The sequence below is a fragment of the Scyliorhinus canicula genome, chromosome 8 (assembly GCF_902713615.1).
Source record: "Scyliorhinus canicula chromosome 8, sScyCan1.1, whole genome shotgun sequence".
Classification (NCBI taxonomy): Eukaryota; Metazoa; Chordata; class Chondrichthyes; order Carcharhiniformes; family Scyliorhinidae; genus Scyliorhinus; species Scyliorhinus canicula.
The window spans coordinates 91095733-91114945 of record NC_052153.1 but is presented as its reverse complement, the minus strand read 5'-3'; the positions used below and the strand labels follow the sequence as shown (position 1 = coordinate 91114945).

Here is a 19213-nt window from a genome sequence, read left to right as displayed (position 1 = left end):
ACACAGGGAGAACATGCAGACTCTGCACAGACAGTGACCCAAGCTGGGAATCGAACCTGAGACCCTGGAGCTGTGAAGCAACTGTGCTATTGTGCTGCCCTAATAATCATCATCATGGATGACTTGTACCACTAGCTGCTGAATACATGAACACCTTCTGGGAAATTAAAGACATGACTGAGTACTTGGATCATATTATAGTGGCTTGTGGCACCAATCAGCATGATTTGGCATCAGTATGCCAAATGGCTGCTTGATATTTAATCCTATTATCAGGTAAATGCTGACTCCCTTCCCTATTTCTGACTGCCACGTACTCTGACACTCTGCTTACCTTCAGCAGCATCCTCTGCAGATATTAATTTAGAGTTGGTTCTTTGCCTCCTTGATGTTCCCTGCTAGGAAGGAAATAAAAGAGCTTTCAGTGAGAGTAATGTGATGTGTTTACCTAATGGTTGGGGAAAATGTATTGAGGGTAATTTAGAGAAGTGCACAAGATCACAAAAGGTGAATATCAGTGGTAAATGAATAGATAAGGATGGGAGTAGGTAAGAGTGTAATGTACCATCATTCTCATTTGAGATCCCTGAATCTCTTCCTGCATTGGTTGTGTCATCACTTATTTCCAATAAGCCATTAAGCAGGCAACTTAAAGAAGAAATGTAATAACTAGAGAAGGATTAAAAGGTAGTGAAAAATGTTTTTAAAATCCTTTTGTTATATATATAATATATACACAAAAATATATATGTAATAAAATTTCCACTTCAGTCAAGTTTTTAAATTCCTGTCACTGCTAGAAATGGAGTTCAGAAAATGTATACTGTTTGACCTATGCCCATCTGGGAACATCATCTTACTGTTTAGTTTTTTTCCCCTGTAAACTTTACAATGAACTGTGTGCATCATATTTGCATAACATCACCTAAATTTCATCTCCTCACATTTGGATTAGATTTTATGATTTCCTTTGCATTGGTCCATTGATACAGAGGTGATAAGATTTTCACAAGTCAGGTTCTTGTAAAACACACCATATTACATGAATAAATACCTTCTGAGTTTATACTCTTAGGGAAATCATTCTAACAAATTAACAACTGGCATGAAGGCCTGAAGTGCATTATGATGAACTTTTGAAGTGAAGTCACTGCTGTAATGTACAGAAACATGGTAGAGCTGGGCATAATTAATATCAGCACAGCATATTACTTGAAATACAGTGATATGAAATTATATATGTTTTAATAATAATACTTTAAAAATACAGGTTCAGCTTAGGATTACTGACAGCCAGTTATCAGATTCATTTTCTTTGGACACCGTGGGCAGTTATGGCTCTGTTAAATGCAAAGGACCAAAAAAGGAATATCAGGTAAGATAATACAAGTACTGAAAATGGTGCCCTATAGCAGCAGTTTTATATATATTTTTTAATGTGTGAATTATATTAATCTTATTATTTAAAGAGATAATGCCCTGGCTCTTGGGTCTTTTTGCCAGTTTATATTTTGTTTCACCAGTACATTATATGTTTTTCAAACTAAACAATATTTTCTACTCTCTCTAAATAATTTATTTTTTTAAATACAGTATTTAGTTGGTGCTGAAAATATTCTGGTGGATTTGCTGGCATAGGACTCTGGCAATAGGAGGATGTCCCTTTGATGGGGGAATTAGCATTCTGTTAGCTAATGCAAAATTCATACCACAATTACAAAAGAACATAGACTGCAGCTTGGGTTTATGAAGAATCAGTGCAGCTATGGGTGGCATTGTTGCTTCACGGCACCAGGGTCCCAGGTTCGATTCCTGTGTGGGTCACTGTCTGTGTGGAGTCTGTATGTTCTCCCTGTGTCTGCGTGGGTTTCTTCCAGGTTCTCCGGTTTCCTCCCACAAGTCCCGAAAGATATGCCTATTAGATGAATTAGACATTGGGGGATGGGGGAGGGGGGGGGATTGGGGGACAGTAACAGATGGGGGTAGAGAGCAAGTGGAGGGGTGGTGGAAAGAACCATAGGGAAAACATAGAAATAAGGGTAGGAAGGGCATTAGGCTGGTTACGACAGGCCACATGTGGCGAATTGGAAAGCAAAGGCACCGCAAAACAACCACTTTGGAGGGTCCCTAATGAAAGGGAAATGTTGAAGTGTAGGTGCTCACCTACATGGCGAGTACACAGTTGGCAGCCATGTTGGGTGACCATGACCAAAGGGAGACACCGGAGCACAGGGGCCCGGCCTCATGGTGAGAACTGTGACCATGGCCATTCTGGATGGCCCCTTAGCAAAGGGAAACCCCAGAGTGCAGGGCACATCCACAAGATAAGTATGATTAATCCCGCATGAGACGAGGGACAAAAACCCTGGAAAGTCAGGGGACTTAAGGGTCCAGTGAAAAGATCCAGAGTCTTTGCCCAGCTGAAAGGTATGAAAACTGACATAATGTACCTCCAAGAGATGCACCTGAGGGAGAAGGACCGACTGCAGTTAAGGAACGGCTGGATGGGACAGACTTATCAGACCTGCTATGGGATGAGAGCAAGGGGAGTAGCAGCCATACTGTCATATAAGAGGACATGTTTACTGCAATGTGGGGGGTTACGGACCCTGGGAGACTGTACTACATGGGCAGCGGTGTTCTGGACGGGCACCAGTGGTCCTGGTGAGCGTGTACCCTCCCAATTGGGACAATACGGAATTTATAAAGAAGACCATGGCGGAAATCCCTGACATTGACACCGACTTATCATAGGAGGTGGGGGACTTTAACTGTGTACAGGACCGACGGATCATGGGAGGTGGGGGACTTCCAACAGTGTACAAGACCCACGGATGGACAAGTCCAACCCCAAAACAGGAAGCCCTCTAATATGGCGAGAGAGCACGGCATATTCATGTCGCAGATGGTAGCAGTGGACCCATGGTGGTTCATCCACCCAAGGGAGAAGGGCGACACGGTAGCATAATGGTTAGCATTATTGCATCACAGCACCAGAGTCCCAGGTTTTATTCCTGCTTGGGTTACTGTCTATGTGGGGTCTGCACATTCTTCCCGTCTCTGCGTGGGTTTCCTCTGGGTTCTCCTCACACAGTCCAATGATGTGCAGGTTAGGTGGATTGGCCATGCTAAATTGCCCTTAGTGTCCAAAAAGATTAGATGGGATTACTGGGTTACGGGGATAGGGTGGAGCTGTGGGCTTGAGTGGGGTGCTCCTTCCAAGGGCCACTGCAGACTCGATGGGCTGAATGACCTCCTTCTGCACTGAAAATTCTATTATTCCAGGAGCTGCAGCTAGAGGCATCTCCTGCATACATGCTGGACCCGTGCACTAGAAATGTTCTCAACTTCCCACATGAAGTCAGAGGAGCATACCAAGGCTTTGAGCTCTCCTTCCACGTCTTAGGCCTTTAAATTAACCTTTGGAAGCTGCTTGATATTTGATGGCATCCAATTCTCTATGCCCCTTTTTCTTGTCCTCGTTACTACCAGTTATAGCCCTTGCAGATTATAAACCACAAAAAGTATTTTCAAACTATAAGTGACAAAAGATGTGAACAATTACCCACCTTACGTACTACTGACCAATCAGCTCTTTCCCTTGTAGCATAAGTTGCAGCAGAGCAAGATCAGTCTCTGATGATTTAAAAGTTACAAAACAAGGAGAAACAGCAAAAGCACCTCTTCACGCTCTGCGCCGAATTCCCACACTGTTTCAAATTCCCACGTTTAAAACTTACTCTGACTGTGCCTCACTCCAGATGTGGTCTCCCCCACTGCTCGTATGCAAAGTTCAAGTATTATTCTCATATATAACTGCAGTAAAGCTTTGTGTCAACTTGGAACAGATGCAGGGCAGCATGGTGGCGCAGTGGGTTAGCCCTGCTGCCTCACGGCGCCGCGGTCCCAGGTTCGATCCCGGCTCTGGGTCACTGTCCGTGTGGAGTTTGCACATTCTCCCCGTGTTTGCGTGGGTTTCGCCACCACAACCCAAAGATGTGCAGACTAGGTGGATTGGCCACACGAAATTGCCCCTTAATTGGAAAAAATGAATTTAATTTAAAAGAAAAACTTGGAACAGATGCTTGGTGCAGTGGTTAGCACTACTGCCTATGTCGACGAGGACCCGGGTTCCATCCCAGCCCCGGGTCACTGTCTATGTGAAGTTTGCGCATTCTCCCCATCTGCGTGTCACTCCCACATTCCAAAGATGTGCTGGTGAGGTTGGTTGGCCATGCTAAATTGGCCCTTAATTGGAAAAATATAATTGGGTACTCTAAATTTATAAAAATAAATTTTTTTTAAACTTGGAACAGATGCCAAACGAATCTATAGTTTGTTTTTAACTTTTGCCACAGCTGAAATGGAATTGTGGAAGTGAGCAACCTTAACAGAGGAAAAATGACAACCGAAAGTCATATAGGAAAGTAAGCTTGTCAGTCATTAATTAAATAGTTAATTTCATGTTTTCCTGCATAATTATTCGATTAAAGTTTAATATGATAATTATTTTTTACAGGTCGGTGTGAGAATAGACAACAGCAGCTTTAATCTAACTAGGATTGTTACCTTTACACCGTTTTACATGCTAATCAATCGAACAAAGCACAGACTAGAAATAGCTGAAGAGTGCGAGTCAAAGTGGTTGGGAATTGATTCAGATCAGGTATTTTAGCATAATTTTGTCAATCAAATGTGAATATTTAAAGGGAAATCAGTTGCTTGAAAAAGATTGAAATATTGAAAGATGTGGAAAGCGAGAAGAATAGAGTTAAAGTAGATGACTTGGAGAAAAACAATTCAAACAAGACCATATGTACTTCTTGAGTCCTAATGTTTCAAGATTTTAACATTTGAAATTGGATTTTAAAAGCTTTAATCCTTTAAAAAGCAAGTGGTGATATGGGAATATTGGGATTCTTCTGCACGAATGAACTAAGATGGGGTAAAAGGGTTTCCATACTTATAATTATCTCATGATGTGACCAAAGTGGAACTCTACAGTAAATGTTCTTAGCTATACTTGGCTATTTCAACAGCCTTGTTTGTGAAATAAAAGGTTGTCCTACTATTATTTATGTTTAACTGCCAGATTCAATCCCGGTCCCGGGTCACTGTCCATGTAGAGTTTGCACATTCTCTCCATGTCTGTGTGGGTCTCACCCCAACAACCCAAAGATGTGCAGGGTAGGTGGATTGGCCATGCTAAATTGCCCCTTAATTGGAAAAAAATAATTGGGTACTCAATTCATTTTTAAAAATTAAATTTAACTGATCTTAATACATCTTTCCAACAAATAGTGCTGTGATTTGTGGATCAGACAGGAACCTTGATTACATTTGCTTGTTTTGCAATTTTCAGTTTGTTTAGTCATAGAGTTGAGTAACGTGCAACTTTTCAAATACATTTAATTCTTCATTGATTTGCCTGCTCATTAGTCCAAATATCTAATAGAACGAAGTCCCATTGATATTTTGAGTGTGAAATGAAGTTAAAGAATGGTCAAGATAAAATGCATAATTTAGCTTTGTGTCTTATCATTGAATATGTCATAATTCTTTATTTGTTTTATGGCATAATATGTCATAATTCTTTATTTGTTTTATGGCATAATTTGCTTTGTTTCAATTAGTGCAACCCATTTTGGCCTGCCAAAAATTCTGAGAGAATAGTTGTTCGAATTGTAGGATGTGGTGCAGCACCACAAAAGGTTTACTTCAAAAAACAAGAAAATTGTCTTTTACTTCATCTGGACAATAAGGTATGAATGTTTTTGAAATTATATGAAATATGAAGCATGACACAAGAGTTATCTAACCAAGTTATCTAACCAATTGCCATGAATGTTATCCATTTTGAAGACACAATCAATTAATTGCTGTTATGGAAGCACCCTTAAGCTAATGACTATCATTTATTTGGGTTGTATTAATAGATTCCTGTGGTGTGGTTAAAGTTATTAGTGTGATGCACCTGTATTTTAACTATACGTGCTTTCTTTGCGTTGTTGATGGGTGCTTGTCTGTCTTTTTTTTTGTTTTCTGCTGATATGCTTAATTTTATTGGAAACTAACTTTTGTTTCTTTCATTTTTTTATTCAAAGTTTGTTTTTTTTTTAACTTGACTTTCAAAGCAAAAATAATAGAAAAACCTAAACATGCAAAGGAAAGGAAACAAAATGGGGGAGTACAGAACTTATGTTCTGAAATTATTGAGCTCATTGTTCGGTCTGGTAGGCTGTCAAAAGTGCCTAATCAAAAGATGAGGTGCTGTTCTCAAGCTTCCATTGAGATTCTCTGGAACAGTGCAGCAGGCCAAGGATGGATTTTGCAGCATGTGTGCCCGGCGGACAAGCTAGTGGAATCTCGGGGTCATATTTGCAGACTGAACAGAGGTGTTCCACAAAACGATTATCCAATCTGCATTGGTTTCCCATGCACAAGAGGCTACAGCGAATACAGTATACTAAATTGAAAGAAGTATATGATGGTGTGGAAGATTGCATCATTGGAACAGATACAACAGAGAAGATGGAACTGAGAGAATGGAATGGATTCCCCTAGTCCCTCGATTTATTTTCCATTTCTTTGCTTGTTTTGGTTTTCTCTTATTTTTGCTTGGAATCAGCCCTGTACCTCTTGATGCAACTTTTGTTTCTCTGTTGCTTTTCTTGCCGCATTGCCATTCCTTGGGGGCCCAAACTCTTCTGCCATTCAGTTTCTCCTGTCTGACACCTTATCACAGATCTTCATTTGTCCTTGTCACACCCACCCCTTACTCAAAACTATTACATTTATAGTTTTTCCCAGTCGTGATGAACGTTAGTGACCAGATATATGTTAACTCTGTTTCTGTCTCCACAGATGAGATCTGACCTGCTGAGTATTTCCAGGGATTTCTGTTTTTATTGTTTTAAAGACCTTGAATATCATTTAATCCCTCTGCCTTTAAATTCAAGGGCATACAAGCTTCAATTATACAACCTGTCCTCCTGATTGAAGGCCTGATATCATTTTTGTAGAACCTATGGTATGTCATTTCTAAAGCCAGCATATCTTTCCTGAGGTGCAGGCTCCAAAAGCGAACACAAACTCCAGATATCATCTGATCAAACCAGCCTACTGAGGCATACTTTTCTTACCATTGGTCAATATTCTATTGGCACTTTGAATACCTATTAGGGTGGTCCGGTGGAGCAGTGGTTAGGACTGCTGCCTCACAGTTCCAGGGTCCCGGGTTCAATTCCGGCTTCGGGTAACAGTCTGTGTGGAGTTCGCACTTTCTCCCCGTGTCTGCGTGGGTTTCCTCTGGGTGCTCCGGTTTCCTGACACAATACAAAAATGTTAAGATTAGCTGGATTGCCCCTTAGTGTCCAAAAGGCTAGGTGGGGTTACTGGGTTACGGGGATGGGATGGAGGCGTGGGCTTAATTGGAGTGCTCTTTCCAAGGGCCAGTGCAGACTCGATGGGCTGAATGTCCTCCTTCTGCACTGTGAATTCTATGAATCTATGATCTGTTCTCCAGATTTTAGTGATTAATTTAAATGAAATATCTCAATTTCTAATGTTGTCCTATTAACACAATGTCTTTCTACAATTTTAAAATGGATGACCTCGTACTTGCCCATATTGCACTTTATCATCCACTGTTTGCCAGTCACTTCCATAGAGTCCCTACAGTGCAGAAGGAGATCATTTTGGCCCATCGAGTCTACACCGACCCTCCAAAAGGGCACTCAGACTCCCTATCCCCATAACTCCATGCATTGATCATGGCAAATCCACCTAACCCGCACATCCTCAGCCTGGGAGGAAACCAGAGGAAACGGGAACCCACGCAGACATGGGGAGAACGAGCAAACTCCACACAGATAGTCATGCAAGGCCGGAATTGAACCCGGGTCCCTGGCATTGTGAGGCTGCAGTGCTAACCACTGCATCCCTTAATTTATGTACTTTGTAATTCCTGCTCCTATCAGAAAAAGCTATTATGACTCTTAACTTGGTATCAGCTGCATCTTTGAATGGTGTATTATCTATTTGAATGAATTTGCTACAACATCATTCTTCTTGGTTGACTTTTATATTATAGTTTGGAGGTATCATCGTGGAAGTGCACGTGGCAGAACATTCAACGCTGATGACTTTTAAGGATTACCATGAAGGGGCTGCTCCATTCTTTATTATTAACCACACAAAAGCAAGTCCGATTGAATATCATCAGAGGTACTATAAGATATATAACAAGAATTTGTTTAACAAATGGCGGGTGTTTTCAATAAAGTTCAATTTATTTAGGAATTAAGAAAGCATAATACTGACCTCTGAGTTTTTCCAATTCACAAACAAGAATTGCATTTGACAAGAATGATTGACATGATTTAATAAAGAACAAGAAGCCATCTGCAATACTTTTTCACCATTTGCTGTGTACATCCATTTTTTTTAAAGTCAGATGAGCATATAGTTATATTTGCAGATATGTTTAATGCTTGAGTTATGATCAATGTCTTTCATGCTATTTTAAGCACTATTTACAGGTATGTTGGAAATCATTAAAAAGTGTGTCCTACAAGAGATCAACAGACATGCTGGAATACACCAATTTTTATAAACTGTTATAAATCTTCAACCTAAGATTTTTTTAAACGCGCTCATCTTAGAGTCATAGAATCATTACAGCAGAGAAGGCCAAGCTGACTCTCTGTAAAACAATCCAGTAAGTCATGTTTCCCACCCTCACCCTTCCCACTTTACTCTTTCCCCATAGTCCTGCAAGTTTATTTTCCTCAGGTCCTTACCAGTTTTCTTTTGAAATTACGATCATCTCCACTCTGTCACCCTTGTATGCAGCGAGTTCCAGGTCAGAATGTAAAAAAAGTTTCTTTCTCACATCCTCTTGCATTCTTGCCCAAGAATTTGCCTAGATTTGTGTCCCTGCATGATCAACCAATGGAAACAGCTTTCCTTTTGCCTGGCATCATTCTGTATACCTCTTTCGGATCTCCCCTCAGTCACCTTTTGCTCCAAGGAGAAAAGACCAAGGGAGGGATTCTACAGCCGCGTTCGCCTGACGACCGGAGAATTCGAGAAGTCGGAGGTCAATGGATTTTTCCATTCTTGGGATTTTGCCCCTGGCATTCTTGCGATGGGCGGGGTGGGAGAATCCAGCCACCAGCTTCTCCAAGCTAACATTCTAGCTAAAATTGCTCATCCTTGGAACTATTCTGGTAAATTTTATCTGCACGCTCGCAAGGGACCCTCACATCCTTCCTAAAGTATGGTGACCAGAAGTGGATGCAATGGCCTAACCAGACCTTTATAGAAGTTCAGAATAACTGTGCTGTACTCCGTACCACTATTTAGGAAACTTGAGATCCGATATGCTTTGCAACCTACTCTCCCATTATGTCCTGTCACCTTGGATGATGTATGAACATCCTACAGTGCAAAAGAAGATAATTTGGCTCATCGAGTCTGCACCAACCTTCTGAAAAAACACTTGACCTTCTGAAAGAGCACCTTAGGTAGGGTGCCCACACTTCTACACTATCCCCGTAACCCTACCTAACGTTTGGACATTCAACGTGGCCAATCCACCTAACCTGCACATCTTTGGACTATGGTTGGAAACCGGAGCACCCGGAGGAAACCCACACAGGCACAGGGAGAATGTACAAACTCCACACAGAGAGAGGCAAGTTCAGAATCAAACCTGGATCCCTGGCGCTTAGGCGGCAGTGTGAACCAGTATGTTACCGTGCCGCCCATGAACTCCAGATCCCTCTGTCCCTTCACAAACTTTAGAACTGTGCCATTAGATTGTAGACTGGATTATCCGCCACCCACTTCCGGTTGTCGGGCTCCTGATCCCAATTTAATGGTCTGGTGGCAGCGAGCTACATGCCCCGTGCCAGCAGAAAGATGCAAATGGGTCATTTGAACTCATTTACAGCCAATTGATGGGCTGGAAGCCTGATTCTCCAGGTCCCCGAGATGCTCCAGTCCTCTCAGCTGGGATTCACGTGATCGATTGGTGCAGGTACTTCCATGCATGGCCCTGATGTTGTGGACCCTGTGGTTGAATGCTATGTCCATCGACGGGCTCCCCAAGCACAATATCAAACCTGTCCCCCGCAGAGACCCCCCCCTATATCAGAGACCCCCCCCTATATCAGAGACCCCCCCTATATCAGAGACCCCCCCTATATCAGAGACCCCCCCCATATCAGAGACCCCCCCATATCAGAGACCCCCCCATATCAGAGACCCCCCCATATCAGAGACCCCCCTATATCAGAGACCCCCCCTATATCAGAGACCCCCCCTATATCAGAGACCCCCCTATATCAGAGACCCCCCTATATCAGAGACCCCCCTATATCAGAGACCCCCCTATATCAGAGACCCCCCTATATCAGAGACCCCCCTATATCAGAGACCCCCCTATATCAGAGACCCCCCCATATCAGAGACCCCCCCAATATCAGAGACCCCCCCAATATCAGAGACCCCCCCCAATATCAGAGACCCCCATATCAGAGACCCCCCTATATCAGAGACCCCCCTATATCAGAGACCCCCCTATATCAGAGACCCCCCTATATCAGAGACCCCCCTATATCAGAGACCCCCCCTATATCAGAGACACTCCCTATATCAGAGACCCCCCCAATATCAGAGACCCCCCCATATCAGAGACCCCTCCCTATATCAGAGACCCCCCTATATCAGAGACCCCCCCTATATCAGAGACCCCCCCTATATCAGAGACCCCCCTATATCAGAGACCCCCCCTATATCGGAGACCCCCCCTATATCGGAGACCCCCCCTATATCGGAGACCCCCCCTATATCGGAGACCCCCCCTATATCGGAGACCCCCCCTATATCGGAGACCCCCCCTATATCGGAGACCCCCCCTATATCGGAGACCCCCCCTATATCGGAGACCCCCCCTATATCGGAGACCCCCCCTATATCGGAGACCCCCCCCTATATCGGAGACCCCCCCTATATCGGAGACCCCCCCTATATCGGAGACCCCCCCTATATCGGAGACCCCCCCTATATCGGAGACCCCCCCTATATCGGAGACCCCCCCCTATATCAGAGACCCCCCCTATATCGGAGACCCCCCTATATCGGAGACCCCCCCTATATCGGAGACCCCCCCTATATCGTAGACCCCCCCTATATCGTAGACCCCCCCGATATCGGAGACCCCCCCCATATCGGAGACCCCCCCCATATCAGAGACCCCCCCCATATCAGAGACCCCCCCCATATCAGAGACCCCCCCATATCAGAGACCCCCCCCCATATCAGAGACCCCCCCCCATATCAGAGACCCCCCCCCCATATCGGAGACCCCCCCCCCCCCATATCGGAGACCCCCCCCATAGCGGAGACCCCCCCATAGCGGAGACCCCCCCCATAGCGGAGACCCGCCCCATAGCGGAGACCCGCCCCATAGCGGAGACCCGCCCCATAGCGGAGACCCGCCCCATAGCGGAGACCCGCCCCATAGCGGAGACCCGCCCCATAGCGGAGACCCGCCCCATAGCGGAGACCCGCCCCATAGCGGAGACCCGCCCCATAGCGGAGACCCGCCCCATAGCGGAGACCCGCCCCATAGCGGAGACCCGCCCCATAGCGGAGACCCGCCCCATAGCGGAGACCCGCCCCATAGCGGAGACCCGCCCCATAGCGCAGTCCCGCCCCATAGCGCAGTCCCGCCCCATAGCGGAGACCCGCCCCATAGCGGAGACCCGCCCCATAGCGGAGACCCGCCCCATAGCGGAGACCCGCCCCATAGCGGAGACCCGCCCCATAGCGGAGACCCGCCCCATAGCGGAGACCCGCCCCATAGCGGAGACCCGCCCCATAGCGGAGACCCGCCCCATAGCGGAGACCCGCCCCATAGCGGAGACCCGCCCCATAGCGGAGACCCGCCCCATAGCGGAGACCCGCCCCATAGCGGAGACCCGCCCCATAGCGGAGACCCGCCCCATAGCGGAGACCCGCCCCATAGCGGAGACCCGCCCCATAGCGGAGACCCGCCCCATAGCGGAGACCCGCCCCATAGCGGAGACCCGCCATATAGCGGAGACCCGCCATATAGCGGAGACCCGCCATATAGCGGAGACCCGCCATATAGCGGAGACCCGCCATATAGCGGAGACCCGCCATATAGCGGAGACCCGCCATAGAGCGGAGACCCGCCATAGAGCGGAGACCCGCCATAGAGCGGAGACCCGCCATAGAGCGGAGACCCGCCATAGAGCGGAGACCCGCCATAGAGCGGAGACCCGCCATAGAGCGGAGACCCGCCATAGAGCGGAGACCCGCCATAGAGCGGAGACCCGCCATAGAGCGGAGACCCGCCATAGAGCGGAGACCCGCCCCAGAGCGGAGACCCGCCCCAGAGCGGAGACCCGCCCCAGAGCGGAGACCCGCCCCAGAGCGGAGACCCGCCCCAGAGCGGAGACCCGCCCCAGAGCGGAGACCCGCCCCAGAGCGGAGACCCGCCCCAGAGCGGAGACCCGCCCCAGAGCGGAGACCCGCCCCAGAGCGGAGACCCGCCCCAGAGCGGAGACCCGCCCCAGAGCGGAGACCCGCCCCAGAGCGGAGACCCGCCCCAGAGCGGAGACCCGCCCCAGAGCGGAGACCCGCCCCAGAGCGGAGACCCGCCCCAGAGCGGAGACCCGCCCCAGAGCGGAGACCCGCCCCAGAGCGGAGACCCGCCCCAGAGCGGAGACCCGCCCCAGAGCGGAGACCCGCCCCAGAGCGGAGACCCGCCCCAGAGCGGAGACCCGCCCCAGAGCGGAGACCCGCCCCAATATCGCAGACCCCCCCCAATATCGCAGACCCCCCCCAATATCGCAGACCCCCCCAATATCGCAGACCCCCCCCAATATCGCAGACCCCCCCCAATATCGCAGACCCCCCAATATCGCAGACCCCCCCCAATATCGCAGACCCCCCCAATATCGCAGACCCCCCCAATATCGCAGACCCCCCCCAATATCGCAGACCCCCCCAATATCGCAGACCCCCCCCCAATATCGCAGACCCCCCCCCCAATATCGCAGACCCCCCCAATATCGAAGACCGACCCCCCCATATCGAAGACCGACCCCCCCCTAAATTGGAGCCTCCCCCCAAAATCAGAGACCCCTGCCCCAACCCCTCATCAAGGACACCTACTCCCAAATGGGTGGCCCCCACCAGACAACCATGGCTGAGAACTGAAGAGCAGTCCAGGCGGCAGCCTAAAAATTCACTACATTTTCACTTACTTTTTCCCTGACCCAGACGGAAGAGGTCAAAGCTGCAGATGTTACAAGTGCGAGAGACTTCCTCTAAAGCCCAGTGCACTTCAAAGGGCTTCAAATCCCTCACAGCCTTAGAAATGCAGATATTCCAATCAATTTCATAAAGCAAAACATTGCTGTGAAAAAGAAGGCAGCAAAACACTTGGCTGCCTCTGATGTGGTGAGGGCCTATCAATCATAGCAAGAGTGTCATTATCAGCCAGGGTTTAGAAAACTTCAAAGGATATCATAGTTCACCTGACCTACAACTGTTTATTGAATTTGGCTTGGATAAGTACAAGAGCCTACCTTTCTGATGTTATTCAACAGTTCTCAGGTGCTTTTAATCAAAAAACAAGCTTTATACTACGAATTTAGTTACTATGTGTGTTTATACAAATGTTAAGTGTTTGTATCAACTACAAACATAAAGACACCACACAGCCACAGTAATCTATGTGTAACCCTTTATGAATTCCCCCTTAACTGTTCCAATTGAATAACAAAATCCAAGTAAAACCAGAAACCTGGTACAGCCCAGCACATTGCATTCTTACTCGTATAAAACCTGTTAGTGATACTCTGTTCCCCTTTTCAAACAACAGGGGGCAAAATTCTCCGACCCCCCGCAAGGTCGGAGAATCGCCCGGGGCCGGAGTAAATCCCGCCCCCGCCGTGGCCGGAATTCTCCGCCACCCGGGAACTGGCGGGGGCGGGAATCACGACACGCCAATCGGCAAGGCCCCTGTAGCGATTCTCCGGCCCGCGATGGGCCGAATTCCCGCCGCTGGGAGGTCTCTCCCGCCGCCGTGGTTTGAACCACCTCTGGTGGCAGCGGGATCGGCGGCGTGAGCGGGCCCCCGGGGTCCTGGAGGGGTGTGGGGCGATTGGACCCCGGGGGGTGCCCCCACGGTGGCCAGGCCCGCGATCGGGCCCACCGATCGGCGGGCGGGCCAGTGCCGTGGGGGCACTCTTTTCTTCCGCCGCCGCCACGGCCTCCACCATGGCGGAGGCGGAAGAGAATCCCCCAGCGCGCATGCGCCGGTGGTGACGTCAGCGGCAGCTGACGCACGAACTGGCCAAGGCCTTTCGGCCAGCCCCGGCGTCGGGCGGCGGTCGTCAAAGGCCGCTGGAGCCGGTTTGGGCGCCAGTCGGTGTGGTGTCAACCGCTCCGGCGCGGGCCTAGCCCCTCAATGTGAGGGCATGGCCCCTCTCCGCACCTTTGGGGAGGCCCGACGCCGGAGTGGTTGGCGCCACTCCGCTACGCCGGTACCCCCGCCCCGCTGAGTAGGGGAGAATTTCGCCCCAGGTTTGAATTCCTTCCAGAAAGCAATTATCTCTTTTAAGTTCCCAAGTAGTCTGGAAACAGCTTTCAAAATGAAGATAGAGAAACACTTCTTTCAAAACCAGTCCAAACTCAAAGGAAAGGTAAAACCCTCACAGAACCACAGTCCAGCGGCACCCGCATAGTGAAATCACTGAAGCCATGTGACAAGACAAAAACCTTTCTTAAAGGGACACTCTTGGTTCGCATCAAAGCAGAATAATGGAGATGCATTCAAGTGTGAAGGAAAGATCAATGATCAATCCACCAATCATCTGTCTCTGGGGTAATAAAACTGTTAATCAGTGACTAATGCAATGTATTGTTATGTAAAATTGATTGATAGATCTGCATTTGTTATTTTGAACCATCGGAGAGTTACTGAGCTATCGAGGAAGCCTGTGACACTTGCACCAGCTGCTACTTTCAACACCTCTGTCTGCGGCAGTAGACATTAGGAAAGGGTAAATGAAAATGCAGTGAGTTTTCAATCTACTGCCTGGCTCTTCAGCTTTCAGACAGGATCCTCTGTTAGGAGACTTCTGTTTGCGAGCCTCTGTTGAAGGGTTGGGCTGGCGGGATATTTAAAAATATATATTTTTATTCTCCTAATTTTCCACATTTCCATCAAATATACACCCAACAAAAGATGACCAACAAAAACAAACACAATAACGATCCCCAGCCAAGACCCCCTTCATCATACAAACCAAAACCTCACCCCTACATCACAAATACAAAATAAGAAAGAAAAAGCGAATCCACAGTCATCCCATACATGGTAAACAACAAACCAGATATTCACCCCCCCCCCGCCCCACAACTCCTCCCCCGCCCCCACTAATGTTCGATGACATCCAATTCTTGAAAGTGCATGATAAGCAATGTCCATGAATTGTTGAACCCTTCCATCATTTCCCTCAGCTCGAACTTCACGTTCTCGAGCGTTAAAAGTTTCAGCAGGAACCCCGCCACGCCGAGGCACAGGGCAGAGAAGCCGACCTTCACCCCAACAGGACCCGCCTTCAGGCAATCAGCGAGGTTAAGGCATTGGTCCCCGCACCCGCCTCCAGCCCATTCTTGTCTAAAACCCCGAATATGGGTTCTAGGGGCACTGGCTCGACACTCACATGCACCGCCCCTGAGATTACTTCAAAAATCTCCCTCCAGTACCCCTCCAGTTTCGGACAGGACCAAAATCTGTGAACATGGTTTGTAGGGCTCTTCACACTCTGCTCACATACATCCTTCACCCCCTCAAAGAGTCGGATCATCCTTCCTCGCCTCATGAGGTGTGCCCAATATTCCACCTTCAGCAGTATCAGCGGCGACCTTGCGCACAAGGTTGAAGCAGTCACCCTCCGGAGAGCACCTCACACCACAGTCCTTTCTCCATACCCTCCCCCAACTCTTCCTTCCACTTCGCATTAGTCATCTCCGATGATACCTTGTCCTCCCTCAGAATCATCCCACAGATCTCTGACACCACCCCCCTCTCCATTACCCCCGCTGTAAATGCTTCCTCCGGTAATGTGCAGGCCGGCACTATCAAGAAGCTCTGGACCTCCTTCCTGATGAAATCCCGGACTGCATGTATCTAAATATCTCCCCCTGCCCCAGCCCATATTTCACCCCATCCCCAACTCCTCCAGCCTCGCAAAACAACCCCCAGAACTAAACCTTTAATACCCTAACTCCCCTGTCCTCTCAGCTCTGAAAACTCCCATCCCACTTCCCTGGCTCAAACTTGTGGTTCCCCCTAATCGGCATCTCTCTTGACCCCGCCCAAAACTTAAAATGCTGCCTCAACTGCGTCCAGATCTTCAGCGTCGCCACCACCACCGGATTTTGGGTCGGCAGGATGTCTAAGGGGGGGTAGTTTGGAGGGAGGGGGGCGCCGGGGGTGTCAGGTCATCCTCATGCTGGCGTGCTGTGGTGATGACCCATAATTCTGTGGGGGGAGGTGGATGCCCATACTTGTCAGCAGGGGGCAGGATTTGCATTGTGGGGGGCAAAGCCGGCGGATCTCAGTATCGGACCGCCCACTCGAAATGGCAACTGATACTGGGATTCAAGTATTCCAAAAGAATCCTGCAATTCCCCTCCATGTATAAATTTGCATGGCTAAGGGAAATTAATCGCTCCTAGCGGCAGCAGGCTCCATGAGCGATTCTACTCTGGCGAGAACATTTAGTCTCCAGAATGGAAAGTCTATATTGGCTCTTTGTTCCTTCTGTCAACATGCATTGTTTCACACTTGTGTTTTTAGTTTGATCTGCCACTTATCTGTCCATCTGCTAGTCGATCTATATCCTGTTGTCATCATTTGAAATCAGCCTATTTGCCACAAGTTTGTTAACATTGGCAAATTTTGAAATTTTACTCTCATTCCAATATCCAAGACGTTTATATACACTAAAAAGCAGTGGTCCTAGGACTGACTCTTGGAGAGCACCATTGTCTACCATCAATATGTAAAACAATCATTGACTGCAACATGCTGTTTTCTGCTTTTCTGCTAAATTTCTAACCAAGCTGAAGATGACTTCCTATTCAATGAGCCACAATTTATTAATCAGCATTTTATGTGGTACTTTGTCACTTTCTTAATATCTATGTAGACAATATCCATTGCATTCCCTTCATCAATCTTTACTGTTACTTCATCAAAAAATTCCATTCATTGGTCAAATATTCTCCCTTTAATAAATCAATTCTTTCTTTAATTGACTAAAACCTAATCAGTTATTTTAATTATTTCCCTCAAAGCTTACCCATCACTGATGTTATAATGACCATACTGTAATTACTGTGAATGTCCTCACATACTTTTTTGAATAAGGATATTATATTTGCCACTTTCCATTGTTATCTAGGGAAGCTTGGAACATTATGGCAAACCATTCACTATCTCCACCCTCACTCCCTTAGAAACTTGGAATGTAAACTATTTGGAGCAGGCAACAAGTCCAGTCTAAATTTAGCCAGCTTTTCCAGTATATCCTGACTGCAGTAATTTGCTTTTATCAATTTTCTTTCTCGCCTCTTTGCTTCTACTGATATTTTGTCAGCACCCTTTTCCTCTGTAAAAACCAATACATAGTACTCATTAAGTGTTGTAACCTTACTCTGCACCTCGTAAAAGACCTGTTTTGTCGTTAATCAACTCACCCTGCCTATTATTTACCAACTGTTTACTGATGGAAGATTGTTGGGTTCTCTTTTACGTTGACTGTCATTCTGTTCTTATATCCTCTCTCTTTGTCAGGCTTATTTTCCTCTTCATTTTCACTCAGCTCAATTTATTGGACCTGGTTCTCAGTTGAATATGTCACTGTACATGCAACAAACATCCTCTCTCTTTCTCTCTCTCTCTCTCCTCTCCCCCCCCCCCCCCCCCCCCAAATCTTCATATTCTCCATCTCTCCCATCATCCAAGAAGCCCTAGTTTTGATTCCCCTGCATTCTCTCTTGTTTGAATATACTTAGCTTGAACCTGAATCATCTCCTTAACCCGTCATTATTTGACCGTTTTTCCTTTTACTCTTTGGTTTCATTTTGCTTTGGCTAGATCCCCTCTAGTACATTGCAGTTAGCCCTCTTCTAATATATAAGTTCTTACTCTTCTCCTTATGTTATAATGATCATTCATAAGCAAACAACGTCTCGCAAGATTTAAATGACTAACTATCATTGGCCTTCCATTCTTGGCTATTCGGCTGTATTTGACCTCCTTAAACTCTATGTGCACCTGAGGAAGGAGCTGCACTCCAAAAGCTAGTGATTCGAAACAAACCTGTTGGACTTTAACCTGGTGTTGTAAGGCTTCTTACTGTGCTCATCCCAGTCCAATGCTGGCGTCTCCACATCTATGTGCAATGATGGAGAATATTTCAACTATTGTGAAACTTCGAGTAGATTCTATATAAAAATCACCATCAATGCTGAATGGAAATTAAAATGACAGTTCTGTATTTAGAGGGGTGGAATTTGTAAAATATTCCATCCTCACCGTCCAACTGCAATTTAACCAGAGAATATTTAGGTGGGAGGAAGTTCTGGTGGGCAATTGGAGGGAATTTGGAACTGTCAGTTGACATTTTGGGGGTTACGGGCTAAGGTCAGGAAAGGTTGAGGATATTTCAGCTGGCAATCAGGTTGTTGACAATTGGGGCTGTAGACCTGCAATCAGGAGGACTAGGGAAGGATGAAGGCTACCTTGAAGAAGTTGGGGGAGCATTTCTGATTTTCCTGGCCCACAAGGAGTGCTGAAAGAGACACCGCCTTGGGGAGTAGAGAGCATTGGCCTTGCTTCAATGTCAAGAATCTAACAGCTCGATTTCTTTCAAATTTATACCATAAGATTGCAACTTTCATATAGCAATTAAGTCATCATCCTCAGGCGTGCTTATATCATGCATTCTGCACTTTAAATTTTAAAGCAGTGAAATTGGGGTGAGGCTGCTTGATTCTGATATTTTAACGCCCAATCCTCTCCTGCACATTGAATATCAGGAAATTAAAAATAAGCCCATAAATAATACGGAATGTTAAATGACTGGTCCCCTACAGA

The 19213-nt window shown here is 47.0% G+C and overlaps 1 protein-coding gene across 1 annotated transcript in view; it reads left to right on the top strand.

Annotated features, from left to right (window-relative positions):
* The window catches only part of vps13a (vacuolar protein sorting 13 homolog A), a 634190-nt gene that overhangs the window by 463905 nt on the left and 151072 nt on the right, over positions 1-19213 (top strand). Inside the window, 4 exon segments of the mRNA XM_038803880.1 lie at positions 1271-1375; positions 4520-4666; positions 5634-5762; positions 8093-8226. Of these exon segments, the coding sequence (XP_038659808.1) occupies positions 1271-1375; positions 4520-4666; positions 5634-5762; positions 8093-8226 (515 nt within the window).